At 42.5% G+C, this 16065-nt stretch overlaps 1 protein-coding gene across 1 annotated transcript in view; it reads left to right on the top strand.

Annotated features, from left to right (window-relative positions):
* Window positions 1–572: 572 nt before the first annotated feature.
* The window catches only part of LOC135483383 (uncharacterized), a 43257-nt gene continuing 27764 nt past the window's right edge, over window positions 573–16065 (top strand). Inside the window, exons 1-2 of the mRNA XM_064764241.1 lie at window positions 573–668; window positions 1703–2068. Of these exons, the coding sequence (XP_064620311.1) occupies window positions 1784–2068 (285 nt within the window). The 5' untranslated portion in view covers window positions 573–668; window positions 1703–1783. The remainder of the gene's footprint in view (window positions 669–1702; window positions 2069–16065) is intronic.

Genomic DNA, 16065 nt, shown 5'->3' with positions numbered 1-16065 from the left:
GAGGTCCAGGTTCGAATAGGAGTTGGGTTCAAAAACCTTTTGAACATTTTAGACATTTTGATATTTTCTGGTAATGATGCCTCTTCTATTGTATGATATTTAGAAGTATATCAGAGAAGATGTCATTGTAGATATATCAAAGAAATTTCTCATGTATCTAGATTTGAAAAGTGACATTGTCTTCATAAATTAAATGATTCTTTTGACGAAACGACTTCGATTTGGAGCGAAACGACTGGGGGCGAAAAGGTTAGGAGGCGAAAGAACAAATTAACGAAATCAGCGCCTCTAGTGTCAAGATTGGCATTACATTTATCAACAAGATAAACGAAGGGGATTTGATAGAATAACAACTCCTCATCTCCAGCATTTCAATTAAAAAATGACTTAGAAAAATAACTTTTACGTTAAATAGAGCTCCCGTTCTGGTGAGTTTAGCTTGCATATTGAGCTTGTTTCGAATAATGGACGAATGAAATGTATCTTTGTCGAAAACCCGGGGAAAAAAATTATTTGTTGATATGCCTGTCGGATTTCAACAAGTGCCCGCCATTTTGTTGTGCTTCAACAAAACGAGTTTTTGCTGAACATTTCAGTTTCTTGCGATATTTTTCATTGAAAATCAGTTCTTGATTCAATTTCTGTCTCCAGATAAACGTTGTTTATAGGTGTGTTTTTCACCTCTTTTTAAATAATACCATTTCAGATGCATAGCATTCCCATGTGGCTCGATAAATATGATAAATGTGACTGTGATATAAAGCAGACAAAAAAGCCATCCATTCAATGATTCATAATCATAGCCATACATGCCATAGGGCCTAGGCGAGGCCTACAGGCATGACAGGTATCCAGTCAAAACGTCCCCACGCCAAAACGTCCTCGCTTTCAAATGAGGAAGGCCAGGTGCTTGCTTGGTGCCTTGGACACTTGGGGAGTCTGCATGGGTAGGCCTACCTGACTGACTGAGTCTGAGGTGCAAGGTCAACCTTCAGCCGCCGGCTTCAGGGTGTTTTATCGCCTAGCCCTAGGAAGGTTTATAACGTCCTTGCTCTTTCAACAATACTGAAATTGGTCACTATTAATAGTATTATACCTTTCAAAAACTCTCGGATTCTAGACTGAGGATAATTCTAATTGTTTCCTGCATAGCAATATTAGCATGGGGAAACTTTTGTTGGGTTTATGACAGGAGTGGTCAATCGACTCGTATATACTTTCCAATTAGAGTAACCAGTCTGGTTTTGGTATACACAATGACGTTTTGGTCATGAGGACGTTTTGGCATGAGGATGTTTCAACTGGTAAGCATGCATAAGGACAAGTCTGAAGTCAAGTGAAAATGAATAAGGACAATGCCAATTGCATATGCCATGGATGATGAAAAATGTTTTGCACTGGCTCCCTCATTTCCCCCCATGGCCATGCTATGTGCTCCATTACTGCTGGACCGCACCAGCCTGGACTGGTGCATTGCTTACAATTTACAAACATCATTATGTAATGACAAATTAAGTTATGGTCCATATCGATGTCCACTCGACTGCTTATAATTGATGTTGATAATGATGTGCAGGTGAACATCATGACACAGACATGGAAATTATTGGGATGTGTGGTGATGATGATGCCACAATGTGTACATGTACACGTCATTGCGAGATCTATAAGTGTAGCTGAATCAATGTTTTTCATTTTTCAGGTAATGGAAGTGTTCCCTCAGCGAAGCTAATTATTCCTCAGGTCAAAGATCTGTTCTTCATGAAGGTGTAGCAGATACACAATGGACATGGAGCCCAGATCAGGTGATTCTGTCGGCCAGCTTGGAGCAATTCTCCAAGGGGTGGCCCAGAACACTGATAGTGACACCCAGTTGACTTGTGGAGTTGATGTATCGGCCAACTTGACAAAGACGAAAGCCGTTGTTGATCCCCCTCCAGGCGGATGTGGTGAAAAACTAGGAAATGCTTCTGTTGTCACAGAGCCGCCGTTAGTTTCTTTCACTTCTAATCCTGGTGAACCGAGTCCTGGCACTTCATCAGAATCCCCAAGAAAACATGGAGATGCGGTAAGTGGTGTTTGAATTTTACTCGAATTTGTAATCATACATTCTAGAATGGGCTACAAATTGTTCTATTGTGCGATTGAAGGATGTATGTATATATGTAGGTGTGCTGGGAAAGGAAATTAGGATATCTGTGATGGATAAAAGAAGCTATTGAACATGATTTGTTTGTATTGCATGAAGTATGCTTGACATGTTTGGTTTTCAGTGGTTTCTGTGAGATATAGATTGCCCTTTCGTCTAGTTTTTTAGGATAGATTAGTTACATGAGGTACGATCAGTCAATTTTGTTGCAATTTTGCATTTTGAAAAAAGAAACTATCTTATAGTATATATTTTTAAGCTCTGTGTCTGACGAATGACCACTGAATCATTACATCCCTGAGTGCACAATTCTTGTACCTTGGAAGCAACATAACTGGCCACTTGGGTGGATGTGCTGCCCTCTATGTTGCAGTCAACTTTGGGTTACTCGTGCTGCCCTCTATGTCATAGTCTGTTCAACCTTAATCTGGTGTCGTAAATGAAGTGACTCAGTCAAATCCGATAATTGGACTATTTTTAGCATGGAGACGTTGTCTCGTCTGTCATAGTTCATTTTAAGTGGATAAGTTATGTTTATGTGAACATCATTGGACTCGTAGGCCGAATACTCATTGATTTTCATTGGAGTAGGTTTGTATTTTGTTCTTGTATAGTCTACTCCTCTATTCTACTCTGTCATAAAGTTGGTCATACATCTGACACTGTCTGAGCATGTCTGCAGCATTTTGCTTGAGGCAGCATCTGTTCTCAAACCGACTGTAGCATGCTGATGACTGCGCGACCTGTTCAGTTCGTTTGATGCTGGGTTGCATGTTGAAGAATGTCAGTGGTTGAAATTGAAGGATGGCAGTAATAAGACAGTACCAGTCAGTTTTACCGTGCACAATGCTTGTCGGAAAAGTGAAACGTTTTTTTTTCTGACCAGCTGTCAACTTATTTGTCACTTTGTAAACTCCTTGCGCCATAGGTTGTGATAATATATGCATGTATGATTTGAATTTGAATTCATTTCATTTCAGCTTATTGTCTGTTGCATGGGGTACTTGACTTCTTTCTTCAGGCCATAATCTCCTCGATGGTCATTTTTAACCATGTGAAAAAACCCTCATTCTGAATCTCCTTGTTTCAGTCAAATTCTGAGGTGGAATCCAGATGTCTGTCTGGCATGGTTAGGAAGGAGAATTTTACTGAGAAGGCTGTTTGTTATTGACTTTGCAGGCTGTGGTTACACAAATACCATGGCGTGTACATAGTTGACCTGCTGCCTGCATTGTCACATAAAAAACTCACCATACTTGCATTACCAGTATAAATCAATTTGATAAATTGATTACTTAGACTGTACTTTGTATTGTGTTATATGAGTCTCTTGTGACAGATGGCTGGTGGAATGTGGGTCTTTTGTAGTTTTTCAACAGCAATCGTGATCTATGGATTTGTTAACCATTGCAAAATACTGGTGATAATGCAAGCATGAAGCTGGCTGCAGCCAGACCTCTGGGGCTAGGGGAGGGGGGGCCTGAGTTTGGCAGTCTTTACTATTACTAGGCTATTATGACATTGACAATATTCAACTTAGCACATAGTTATATTGTATCTTGTATTTGTAATCTATAAATGCCAAAGCAATGGCTAGGCTTGTAACAGAGCATATTGCAAGTCTTGAGGCAAGAGTAGCCTGTTTGTTCTGTAAACACTGCCTCAACTTTATGAGTTGGCGGTAAGAAGTAGTTTATACTTGGCAATGGTTGTTGGTATCATTAGGCTAGCTGGAATGCTAGTTGTGTATGGTATCAGTGGCTGAAACTGAGACGGTGGCACTTCTGGGAGGTGACAACCTAAGGGCATTGGAAAGTAGTACATGTAGTTCCTGATGTTGAAATTCAAAAGTGATGTAGTTTAGTTCAGAATTTATGAAATGGTCACGAGACAATGCCCTCATTTGGTTAATGTTGTTACAGTCTCTGCTTAATCCATTTGTATGCCAATTCTAGCATAGCGTGTGAACACCGTCATTTCCACAAGTGTGTTTTCTAATGCACTGTTTATTGTCTGATTGAGTTTACTAGATTGGCTCTATAGGAAATGGCGGAAGCTGTTTCTCGTTTCCTCGACACAAAAATGCACTCTCCACACATTCTTTGTTGCTGGCTTACATGTATTACCTTGATAGCATTTCAGATGAGTGATTCTCCTCTCTTTCATACTAATCATGAATTAGTTGATTACTGTACATTGTTTGGGGTGCTGAGAGCTCGGGGTACTGTACTCAATTGTTTAGGGTGCTGAGAGCTCGGGGTATTGTACTCCATTGTTTGGGGTGCTGAGAGCTCGGGGTTCTGTACTCAATTGTTTAGGGTGCTGAGAGCTCGGGGTACTGTACTCCATTGTTTGGGGTGCTGAGAGCTCGGGGTACTGTACTCCATTGTTTGGGGTGCTGAGAGCTCGGGGTTCTGTACTCAATTGTTTAGGGTGCTGAGAGCTCGGGGTACTGTACTCCATTGTTTGGGGTGCTGAGAGCTCGGGGTACTGTACTCCATTGTTTGGGGTGCTGAGAGCTCGGGGTTCTGTACTCAATTGTTTAGGGTGCTGAGAGCTCGGGGTGTAATTTCATGAATGTTGCAAGTGGAACATTACTGCTGACGAAGAGGTTCTGTCATGTTCAGTTACAGGGAGAGATTATTTGGGAATATTCATTACAAGTTCAAACTCAGAGAAATTCTGGCCACACCACCACAGAGACCATGAAAAACTTGATTTGCCATCCTGCTTTCGGCATCCTTCAGTCCAGTGTCACTCATGTCAGTGTACCGGAGGGGAAAGTAGACAGGTTTCAAAATATTGCTTCGAAAATGATGCTTTTTGGTATTAACTAAACTGTAGCAAGGAAAAGTGATGCAAATTAAGTTTTAAATGTCAGCTTTAACTGCGATGATTGTATTGTAGTTTCCACCTTAAGTTTTAAAAATATCCTACACAGACTAAATAATTACATCAATCCAATATCTTGGGAGAGCATATCACTCTCAGATGATGCTATCATTACCTATTACCTTACCTATTATCTATCTCAGATACATTGCTGGCAGTTTGGTACTGGGATCACTTATTGATGAATGCACACTTAGTTTATGTTGCCCTGAACCTTTAGTTGTTGTCTAGGGCTTAATCACCTGTGCGATAGTTGGACTGCTGCATGTATGAGGTGATGCGGCCACTTATAGAGCCAACGCTCACCTTCTCAACAACCTGTTCTCAGATTGCATTTCATGGAAATGGCGTGTTGATTGGGAAGCTTGTGGAGCTAATAGATGCAGCGAAATGATGGTTCAATTTTAAGCGTGTTGCAGTTTGGTTCTGAAAATTAAAGCGAAAACGATAGCTATGTGTTGTGTTCAGTTCGTTTCAACTTGCACATCGATGTCTGCCAGGCATGCCAGGTTATTTCCCAGACCTGAAACAGCAGGTTTGGGTAATGGCTGTGACATTTAAAGGTTTTCCTGGTCACTTTACTCAATAGTAAAAAGCCGTCTCGACCCTTTCATTTATGTGGCGAGTAAGAAAAATGTTACTCATTCCACTTTTACTTTCGTTTTTTCTTTGAACAGAAGACTCTAAATCTCTTGGAACCCAATGTAGGGTTAACTTTTTTTCAAATGTTTGTCTTTTTGTCAGGCCTTGCTTCCAAATGTTGACTGAGCTTGCCTTTAGTTTAAGTTTTAAGTCATCCTCGTGACTGCGTCACCAAGATTTGCATTGACCGTCATTCAAGTTGAAGACGCAAATGACAGTGGAGCGTTCTCCCATCTTTGTCTCTCCCGGTTACAGGAAAATTCGTCCCCGGATAATTCGTCCCCGGAAAATTCGTCCCCGCAAATTCGTCCCCGGATAATTCGTCCCCAAGGAAAATTCGTCCCCGGAAAATTCGTCCCCGAGGATAATTCGTCCCCGAGGATAATTCGTCCCCGGAAAATTTGTCCCCGAGGATAATTTGTCCCTGGAAAGTTCGTCCCCGAGGATAATTCGTCCCCAGAATATTTTACAAAGTTGAAAGTTTCTGACTTTACTTTCTAAGACTCTTAAGTCTTGTCGAATGGACTGTAGTAATAACTACTACTTTCGATTTTTCTCATTCAGTGTAACATCTCTCTTTACTACCATACTAGCTAGTTACCTACCCCACTATTTATATAGTAGGTAGAGTTAGGCAGGCGAAATATTTTATTGAAGAGTTTAGAGCTTTTCTTTCATTCTGACCAGTAAAAATACTTATTTGAAAAAAAAAAAATTATTTCACCTGCCCACCCCTACCTACTATGAAAAGAGTGGAGTAGGTAACTAGCTAGTAGGGTAGTATTAAGTGGTAAAGAGAGATATAATGAATGAGAAAAGTCGAAAGTAGTAAGTAGTAGTTATTCCTAGAAAGTAATGTCAGAAACTTTCAACTTTTGTTCAATTTTCCAGGGACGAATTATCTTCGAGGACGAATTTCCCAGGGACGAATTATCCTAGGGGACATATTTTCCGGGGACGAAATTTTCCTCGGGGACGAATTTTCCAGGGACGAATTATCCTCGGGGACGAATTATCCTCGGGGACGAATTCTCCAGGGACGAATTATCCTCGGGGACGAATTATCCGGGGACGAATTTTCCTCGGGGACGAATTTTCTGGGGACGAATTTTCCTAGGGGACGAATTTTCCGGGGACGAGTTTTCCGGGGACGAATTTTCCGGGGACGAATTTTCCTAGAGCCGTCTCTCCCTACCTGATACTTTTTCATCCATGGGGCCACCTCCGCCAACGATCTTTTTTAGCTCACCTCTTAGCAGAGGTGAGCTTATCCCATACCGTGGCGTCCGTCGTCCGTCGTCCGTCGTCGTCGTCGTCGTCGTCGTCGTCGTCCGTCGTCCGTTAGCAGGGCACGTTTCGTAACTGTTAGAGCTATTGAGTTGAAACTTGGTACACATGTACCCTTATGTAATGACACCTTGGAGACCAAGTTTCGGTCCGATTCGTTTCATGGTTTGGCCACCAGGGGGCCAAACGTTAAAAGTGAAAACATGCAATATCTCCCTTAATAATAGTCGGGAAATTTTGAAAAAAATATGGTAGGTACTTCTAGCAAAGGTGCATCATATATCCTCCGGGTTTTTGATTTGACCTCCTTTTCAAGGTCACAGAGGTCAAATGGTGTAAATTGGCCGTTAGGATGTAACGATGGCACGTTTCTAAACTGCAATGACTATTGATACCAAATTTGGTACACATTTACCCCTTAGTCAGGTGATCTCAGGGACCGAAGTTTGGTCCAATATGATTCACCACTTGACCACCAGGGGGCAAAATCCAAAAACCTTAAAAATGTGATTATTCCTTAACTTCTTGCCCGATTGCCACCAAATTGATATCATGGGTACATCTAACCACCATACAGTACATGTCACACAGGTTTTTAATTTGACCTTCTTGTCAAGGTCACAGAGGTCAAATGGCGTAAATTCACCGTCAGGCCGTAACTATGGCACGTTTCTTAACTGCAATGACTATTGATCACAAATTAAGTACACATGTACCCCTTGGTCAGGTGATCTTAGGTACCGAAGTTTGGTGCGATCTGATTTGCCGTTTGGCCTCCAGGGAGGGGGCCAAATCCTAAATTCTTCAAAATGCCATTAATATTCCTAGTAATGACTTGCCCGATTGGCACCAATTTTATATCATAGGTACATCTAATTCTAACAACCATTCAATGAGTCACCCGGGTCTTCTTTGATTTGACCTACTTTTCAAGGTCACAGAGGTCGAATGTACTGTAAATTGGCCATTTTGGGGAAATTGTAATTGCTTGGACCTACATCAAACCTAACACTACATGACACAATACCATGCTCTTTATCCATCTTTCCACCACATGAGGTGAGCACAATGGCCCTGGCCATTTCATTCAAATACGCAGCCCCTTTGCCGGGAGGCGTTGTATTTGTAAGGTGAAACTGGGAGGCCATGGTCTACAGGATACTCCTGGCTGACACAGTTTTTATAACATGGTGCCAAAGTTTCATGCTTAGTAATATGATATTGTTGTGAGTTGAAAGAGATTTTCCGTTTACTTGATGGTCAGGAACCAGTGTCTATGTCACCGTATCATTTGCTATCGCATCACTTGTTTTCTTTTTATCCATGTTTTTATGCCGCTGACATTCGTTGAAGTCTTATTGAAGATCCTTGATGCTTGTGCAATAATTGCCCAGGCGCTGTTGACTAATACCATGTTCTCCCCTTTCAAGGCCACTCTCATGTCTCAGGTTGTGAAAGAAATCAAGACGGGGCAATACGCAATGATAGGGGATCATTATTTTGTCATGTTTCATAAGGCGTTTTTACACGGTGCGGGTTCAAGCCGGATCGAGACTAGTTCAGGTACCAGCCGGTTTATTTTCCCTCGTGTAAAAGCGAACCTACCGTCCTGAACCCTCCTGGTCCGAGGCGGGTTCCGATCGCCGGTCTCGGGTCGGTGCAGGCCGGTGTAGGCCGGTGGAGGAGGGTTTATTTATGCGTGTAAAAGCGAACCGGCTCCGAGCCGGTTTGCACACGGTACTCGCGTGACGTCATTCGCGGGAATAGCTGCCGTGTTCCTGGCATGAAATTTTCCGCGGAAAGAAACTGCTGTGAAATCTTCAACTTATCGAGAGCAAGAGCTTTCTTTCCATACAAATGCTGTGTACAAAGCAAAAACTCTGCATCTCACCGGCGCCATCGTAAACCATTTTGTATTATTTGTTGTTGTGATATTTTCGTAGCTCCACCGCCAGCAGGATTGATCAGCGCCACCAATTGACGATGTTAGTGACGAACCGGCCTGGAGCCGGATCGAGGCCAGATCGTCGAACCGTCCCCGTGTAAAAGCGAAATGAACCGTCCTGAACCGAACACGCCTCGTGACGGTTCAGGAGGGTTGTCTTGAACCAGCACCGTGTAAAAAGGCCTATAGTCTTCAGCATGTTCAGTTTGTCTGATCATGGGGTTCCTGGTTTTTTAGCCACCAATGTGCATTGGCCATTTGATAGGTCAGCTATTTGATATGTGCTCAACCAATGAGGTGCCCCGTTCATCATCAAGTTCCTGCTTTTACAAGTTCTTCTGTGTCCCGCGTCCTAAATTCAGATCTTGTTTTAGATCTGTCAAGTGGAATGCAACTGAATTCTGTGGTGATGAAGTTTCCATGACCCTGTGATCTAAGTAGGTGCCTCTCCTCATAAGGAAGTTGCTACCAAGTTGTAGAAAATGTCATTCTTCCTTATTGTTTTTGAATGCTGTCCTATCGAGGCGTCTGTCCAGGTTCATAACTCTGCCTGAGTGCTTTCTACTGCTGGCCACTCGAGTGTTCCGACATCATTCTTGGCTGTCAGAACATCAGAGGGGCCGCTTGACCCACCACTAGAGGTCACCTTCTGGGTGAATTCGAAGGCGGAAAATTGATCAACATTTCATGGTTGAGTGCATTCATTTATTCGTGAATTCAGATTGGTCATTGTGAAGTGCCGTTTTTCAAGTGGTTCCTGGCCATTTATTGGCTTTCCACTCTCCAAGCATATGAATAGGTCTTATCAAATATTGATAGTAGTGCTGCTGTGTCATGCTAATCATGGAGAGTGTACCGCCAGAGTATGCTGTAGCCTGTACTCATGCATTTTATTACATTATCATTGGCTGCTTTTGTATTTGTTGTTGAGTTCATGTACTTCATGAATGAATTTGTCCAGCATTGTCAATTATTGAGCCGTCATTGTCAAAGAATTGCCGACCTGCTGAAGCAATCCAACCGAAGGGATTCGAGCCCACCACCTTGAGAGTAAAAATTCAGTGGAATCTCTCTCAATAATAACTACATCTTACCACCAAGGTTTTGGCCCCCCTTAAAATCAGTATATTCCACATTTTCAAGGGAGTTATGATGATGAGGGTGAGAATGTAATGACCAGGGAGATATTGGTATCTATTGGGTATTTAGTCTAGTTGTTATTTATCAGAAGGTGTAAATAAACAGGAAAAGCATCTTAATAGCACTAGGTAAACTCAAGTCCACCCAGGAGTTGCTGCTATCATGTGTAACCCTAGTGTTAGCATGTTCTTAGCATGTTCGGCACATACAAATTTAAGGTGCAGTGAGTGATAACTTTTGAGTTGTTCGCAGACAAACAAAATTCCATTTCTCTGATGTGGGGTGAATGTTAGTCATACTTGCTAGAGTGGATATCCTGTATCAAAGGAATGCTCAGCATGTGCCCAGGTGCAAAGCTAACAAGCAGGCTGCGCAGAAATGAAAGATGCTACCATTAACGAAGGTACGTCAATGTAGGCAAAGTATTCTTAAAGATAACTTGGAATGGTTTTATGCAGCTTAGCTTTAGATCTGTAGCAACTTGGAAGGCACTAGGATTCCATCAGCTCAACGAGGCCAGAGATGGAATCTAACAAGCAAAGCTATCAGCCTGTATTGCACTTCTTATCTGCAACCTGTTGGGTCAATAGCCATCTCAGTAAAAACAATTTGCTCTTAAGGATCTGGAGGAGACCAATGATCACTTGGCAACTGGCTGCATACTGCATGTCCAGATTGGTTCTTGCATGTCTTGTCACTCTTGTACTTCTGGTTCAGAGTCCTTGTTTGTATATTCAGAGCTGTTTCTTGAATTTGTCCAAAACTAGTCAGTGGCTATATGCGTGTACCGGTACTTTTTACTTTACCTATCTGGTTTGACTTGTTGCCCTAATTTCATGTAACAACCTTGATCATTACCTGGAAAGCTGTTTAAAAAAGCATAGAATTCAATAGGTCAAGTTCGGGCCAAGCTGATGTTGTAACATTATTGCTATAAAGTGAGGCCGCTTCCTCTCCTTGTCCAAAGGAAAAGTCTTGGTGCTGTGATCAAGTCTGATTCCTCTCAGCCTGAAACCACCTTCAAAAGGATATCATTGAGTTGATGAGAGCTAGGGGTTGCACCCTCACATTGTCCTCATACTCCTCTCTTCAACAGCTGCAGCACAGGCCACTGGGAGAAGACCCGAGTCAAGTCCCTGTGGCTATATTTGGGCCCTAATAAGTCGTCTGCCCCGCAGCCCTGTGAACCCTTGCGGTGTGTTATTGCACCATTTATTCTAAATAAGTACGATTAACTTTTCTGCACCTGAGCTTACTGGGGGCAAGGGTTGTTTGATCTGCTGGAAGTAATATGATACACCCCCAATTCGCGACATAATCTCCCTGACCTTATGAACTCATAAACACAGGGGTGAAAACATTGAACCCTTCTTTGTGTAACTGTTTTTGGTCACACTTTTTGATCATTCAACAAAAGAAGTCGCTCAGGATAAACGTAAGTACATGATCAAGTTATATAATGCCAGTTAATGGGGAATGTTTCAAACAAGTTGCCAAAGCATCAAGTATTGGACATTTCTAGCTCTATCAACAATATATGGTGGTTTGTATTGTAATGTATGATACAAACTTATGTCCCGTAGACAACCTATGCTGTCAGAGAGAGTTGCCCTCTCATCAGTGAATACATGGAATAGGTATTGAATAGGTCCACGACTGCTGAGGTGACGGGCGCTGATGTTCATTTTGAATATCATTACCACTGCACCACGCTGACGGCCCAAACGACTACTTGAATTTACTCCTGCCTCCTGCTCAAGCATTTGTAATGCCATTTACTTCTTCGTCACTTTCTTCCCATCGTCCTCTGATCATTGATATCTTCGTGTAGCGCATGTTCCCCTCATTGATCTTGTTGTGTATCTTGTAGTCACAATAAATGAATGTCTACCTCGCCTACTCCATGAGCCGACTTGCTGACTGATAGTGATATCAGTAGACATCGGCAGCACTCACATACCCTGGGAATATCTTGACTCCTAATGCAAATTGATTTTTGTTGTTCGACCATGTAAGATGTGCCAAACGTGAGACATGTTGCTGTCGGCGTTGATTTTCTTGGAGTGTCTCATACTCTCAGTCAGGGAGAAGCTTCAGAGAAGTTATACAGACCAGAGAATCTGTTTGGTTAAACTGGCTCGAGAGTTTTTAACGAGTTGTCTGTGGATGAATCACGCAATATTAGTGTACCTTCTGTTTCTGGAACAGTGGTTTCGATTGGCCAGAGGGGAAAATGGGAAATCAGTGCTAACAAGTAGGGCTGATACTCTGTGTGCAGCATTAAAGGCCTTTGTGTCATTCCAACAATACACTTTTTGAATGTTTTTTTTAACCGATCCAAAAGCCTGGGCTTGATTCATGCCTTCCCTGGAGAAGGTAGTTAGAGGTGACTTGTGCAATGGTCTCCTTCTTTTGCCTGTAATACATGCATGAGGGTTCCATTCCATGGTATAAACTACATGGAACTACAGATATAGTTGTGGGCCTTCGTTCACTAGCTGTCTTCTTTCAGCATCTATTGGATACGTTTATTTCACGTGGCCAGTGTTGTATGCTGCCGTCTTCCACTATCCTCGATTGTGCCTTGTGCAGTTCCACAAATAGAAATTGTCATTTCATTTCCGTTTTGAGTCTCTAGCTGTTGTAACAAGTGCACATACCCTGGCTGTCTGTGTTGGCAGGCTCATGTCATATGTAATCAAAATATCAAGACGTTCCATTGATTTTTCTCCACATCGAGAGGCTGTTGTGTCAGAAATGATGATTTAAGCGGCGTGGTTCAAGCATTCAAGAACAAGAGCAATACATTGTGGGGCATATGTGAGGGAGCATACACTCTGAATTAGCATGGATGCTAACTCTCAACAGACAGTTAACCATTGGACATGGTTGAAACTGATATAGTCACCTCTGCACTCTAACACCTTAGTTGCTGCTACTGAAAAGCAAGCTGACTCTGGTGAAATCAATTTTTTGAAAAATGTTTGTTAGATTTGATTTTTCCTCGGACAAAGACCATCCCATTCTTTATCAAACGTCAAAAGCAACATGACAATTGACGCCCCAACAACTGTGGCAATCTCCTGCCATTGTGATATATCTCGCCACACTCACGCCTTTTGAATAACACAGTTTTATCAATTGTGCCTTGTCCCCAAGGTCTTTCCTCATTCCCTTACTAAATGTATCGCTTACACTTCAATAACGTCAGCCGTGTAAAGCAATTGATGTAAAATCCATCACTATTTCACAAGTATGACATTTATATGGCTACAAGATGGCCGAATGGCTTATAAGGTGGAGTCAAAGCCTCGGATCAGAGGAATCAGCTTGAATGCTCCAATCTGAAGTGTAATGGTCTGTGTCCTCTGTTGCTTGTGTGAAAGACTGGTTGCATGATGGTGATGTGGTTAGACTCCTTGAACTTGTGATGGCTATGTCATTTTCAATACTTGATTGTCTTATAGCGGGCATCTTTACTTCTCTAAATGTTTCAAACCAACACCCTTGGCAGTGTGTGTTTTTTGTAGCCAGTCATTCTAATTCTACCCAAGAGAAACTTCCCAACCCTGTGTTTGATGCAAATAAAGACGTGTGTCTGCACATAGGTAGCACCGGTGTGCCCCTCTGTTAGGGTTGGGACAAATGAAGACCCATTCAGCTGGTCAGATCTAAATTTGTAGGCAACCAGCTGGAGTCTATTGTTGCCGGGTCTGACAGCAGCTGAATGTGTTTATGCCCCCTCGCCTTGATTTGTTTGAACGTGTATGTTAGCGCGCGAGGTGAGGCAACGCCATCACTGGGCAGAGTATGTAATCACATTAGTGGTGACTTCAGAGTTGGCATGCTAGTATGTTATATCTGGACGGGTCGGAATCGTAAGTGGAATTTGCTGGTGGTGTCATGACACGGCTGCTGGTCTCTGCAGACGGTAAGTTACAACAATTCTGCTATTTCTGGACAAAGGAGTTTCACAAACATCCCTGTATTTGCCAACAATAGCCCCAAACTCTGTTGAGTTGACGTATTGTGTTGACTTGCCAGGTTCTTTGTGTTCCTCTCAAATCTCATGAACAAGTTTTAGGAGTGGTGTTCAAAAACGCCATTTCTATATTTGGTGTCAAGGCAGTTTAAGAAAACCGGATTGTCATTTTGTACTAAGCTTGGCAACTTTATTTCTGGCAGCTTATTTTCAGAGCTGCTGCGCACTTGTCTGTTGACATGTGGAGTGCACGTCAGGTTGAATTTGCTCATTGATCCCGCCATCCTGCGTACATCTATGATCCAGCTGAGTAAAAAACTATGTTATGTTTTGTTGCTCATATATGCGATGATTGATGGGTGAAGTCTATGGATTGCTTTTTAACAAGTTAGTTTGATGCCATTTGTTGCTAATCTTCCATGGCAAATCCCAGGTCAGTCCTGGCCCTGAGGCATTCTCCACTATCAATTGGCCTGTGGTTTATCGGTGTGTGTGTGTGGGGGGGGGGGGGATCATTGACAAATCATTGTCATTGTTACCTTTATTGGTGATATTGAGCATCATAAAGTTGGGCTTATTTTCCTGTCTATGTTGTTTGATTACTGCCTATACAAACATTAAGGCACCTATGGTGACATTCCTTGTTGAGCATTCATGTCAAGTTGGCCAGTAAGCATTCATTGTCAGGTAACAGCAAGGTAGCCAAGTTATTGTTCACAAGCAGGTCAGGCCCCTCTCAGCTTGTTTTCAACAACTATTGTGGTTATTATACCAAGAGTAGGACATATAAATTTCAAATATTATTGTGATGTTGAGGTCTGCTTGTTTTGAGCAGGTGACCCCTTGGCGAAAAGTGCTCTCTACATCGCTCCTGCGGACGGATGATAACCGTTTGAGAACCTGAACGATATGGGACATGCACCCATTCATCAGCTTTTACTGGCTGCAGCTAAAAATTGATACGGCGCTATTGTCTATGGTGGCATTGTTCCTAATTATAGTCCACAGGACAATCATAAAGGAGTCGAGGGAACAATACCGACACACCAGTGCGTTCTGTCACATGTCCTGTGGTAGCCATGCACAGCCTGGACACAGGAGTCCACGCCGGCACGCACTGACACGGTCATTCAGACATGTTTGCCGCGTACACTCGAGCATGTTTACGGGAAAGGTCGGAGGTTACTATGGCATGCACTACGCTATCTCCATGACTGCTTTCATGAGTCTCAGGATATAACCAGTAAAAATCAATAGTGCATGAGCTTACAATGTATTGGTCTCAGCATTTTGTCTATTAGGAATTAGCTGGCAAGTTGCCAGACGTCGTCGCATCGCAGCGTGTTGGTGAGAATCACATCGTGAGCAATATTGCTTCATACATGGGCGGTGAGTACACGTTTGATTTCGTGTTCAATTTCGTGTCACATGTCTTGTCTGTTTACATGCGTTCCCTGATATGAAGAGGGAAGTGTCGCACCCCATCCGACACTGGGGGTATCTGGTTTCTTGGTCAATATAACATGGCTACTGTGCAGTGCCATTACTTCATGTGAAAGGTAAGTTGGGTTGTTGGTGAACCCGGCCTTGTGCAGCATATCAATCATCAAACTAAAAATGACATATTGAAATGTCAGTTTATTCTAGGTGCTCATCAATTTCTAAAATTCTGTAGTGTCTCTAACTCAAGGCAGATGGCACCACTACTACTAGTTTCTAACCAATTCAGTTGAACTACAGTAGACCTTCTCTGTTGAGAACACCCTTACGTCAGGACTGAAAAGGGTCCCTAATAGAGAGGTGTTTGCTCTTAACTGGGGTCCACTGTAGTTGCAAGGCTTATTTGGCGTGGTCAATCCCACTTACCAAATCTCTCAACAGGATTTCAGTGAAACATCCTGTTCCAGGCTACAGACCTATGCCTGAAAGCAAGAGTAAATGAATGAATTCTTGTTGAAAGTAGTCTGACCATCAACTTCCTGGTAGTATGCCACCAAAGGTCACCATTTGATAGAATCCCTTGATCTT

Source organism: Lineus longissimus, chromosome 2, assembly GCF_910592395.1.
Source record: "Lineus longissimus chromosome 2, tnLinLong1.2, whole genome shotgun sequence".
In the NCBI taxonomy this organism is placed as follows: Eukaryota; Metazoa; Nemertea; class Pilidiophora; order Heteronemertea; family Lineidae; genus Lineus; species Lineus longissimus.
The sequence above is the reverse complement of the archived record's forward strand: the minus strand, read 5'-3'. Positions and strand labels throughout refer to the sequence as shown.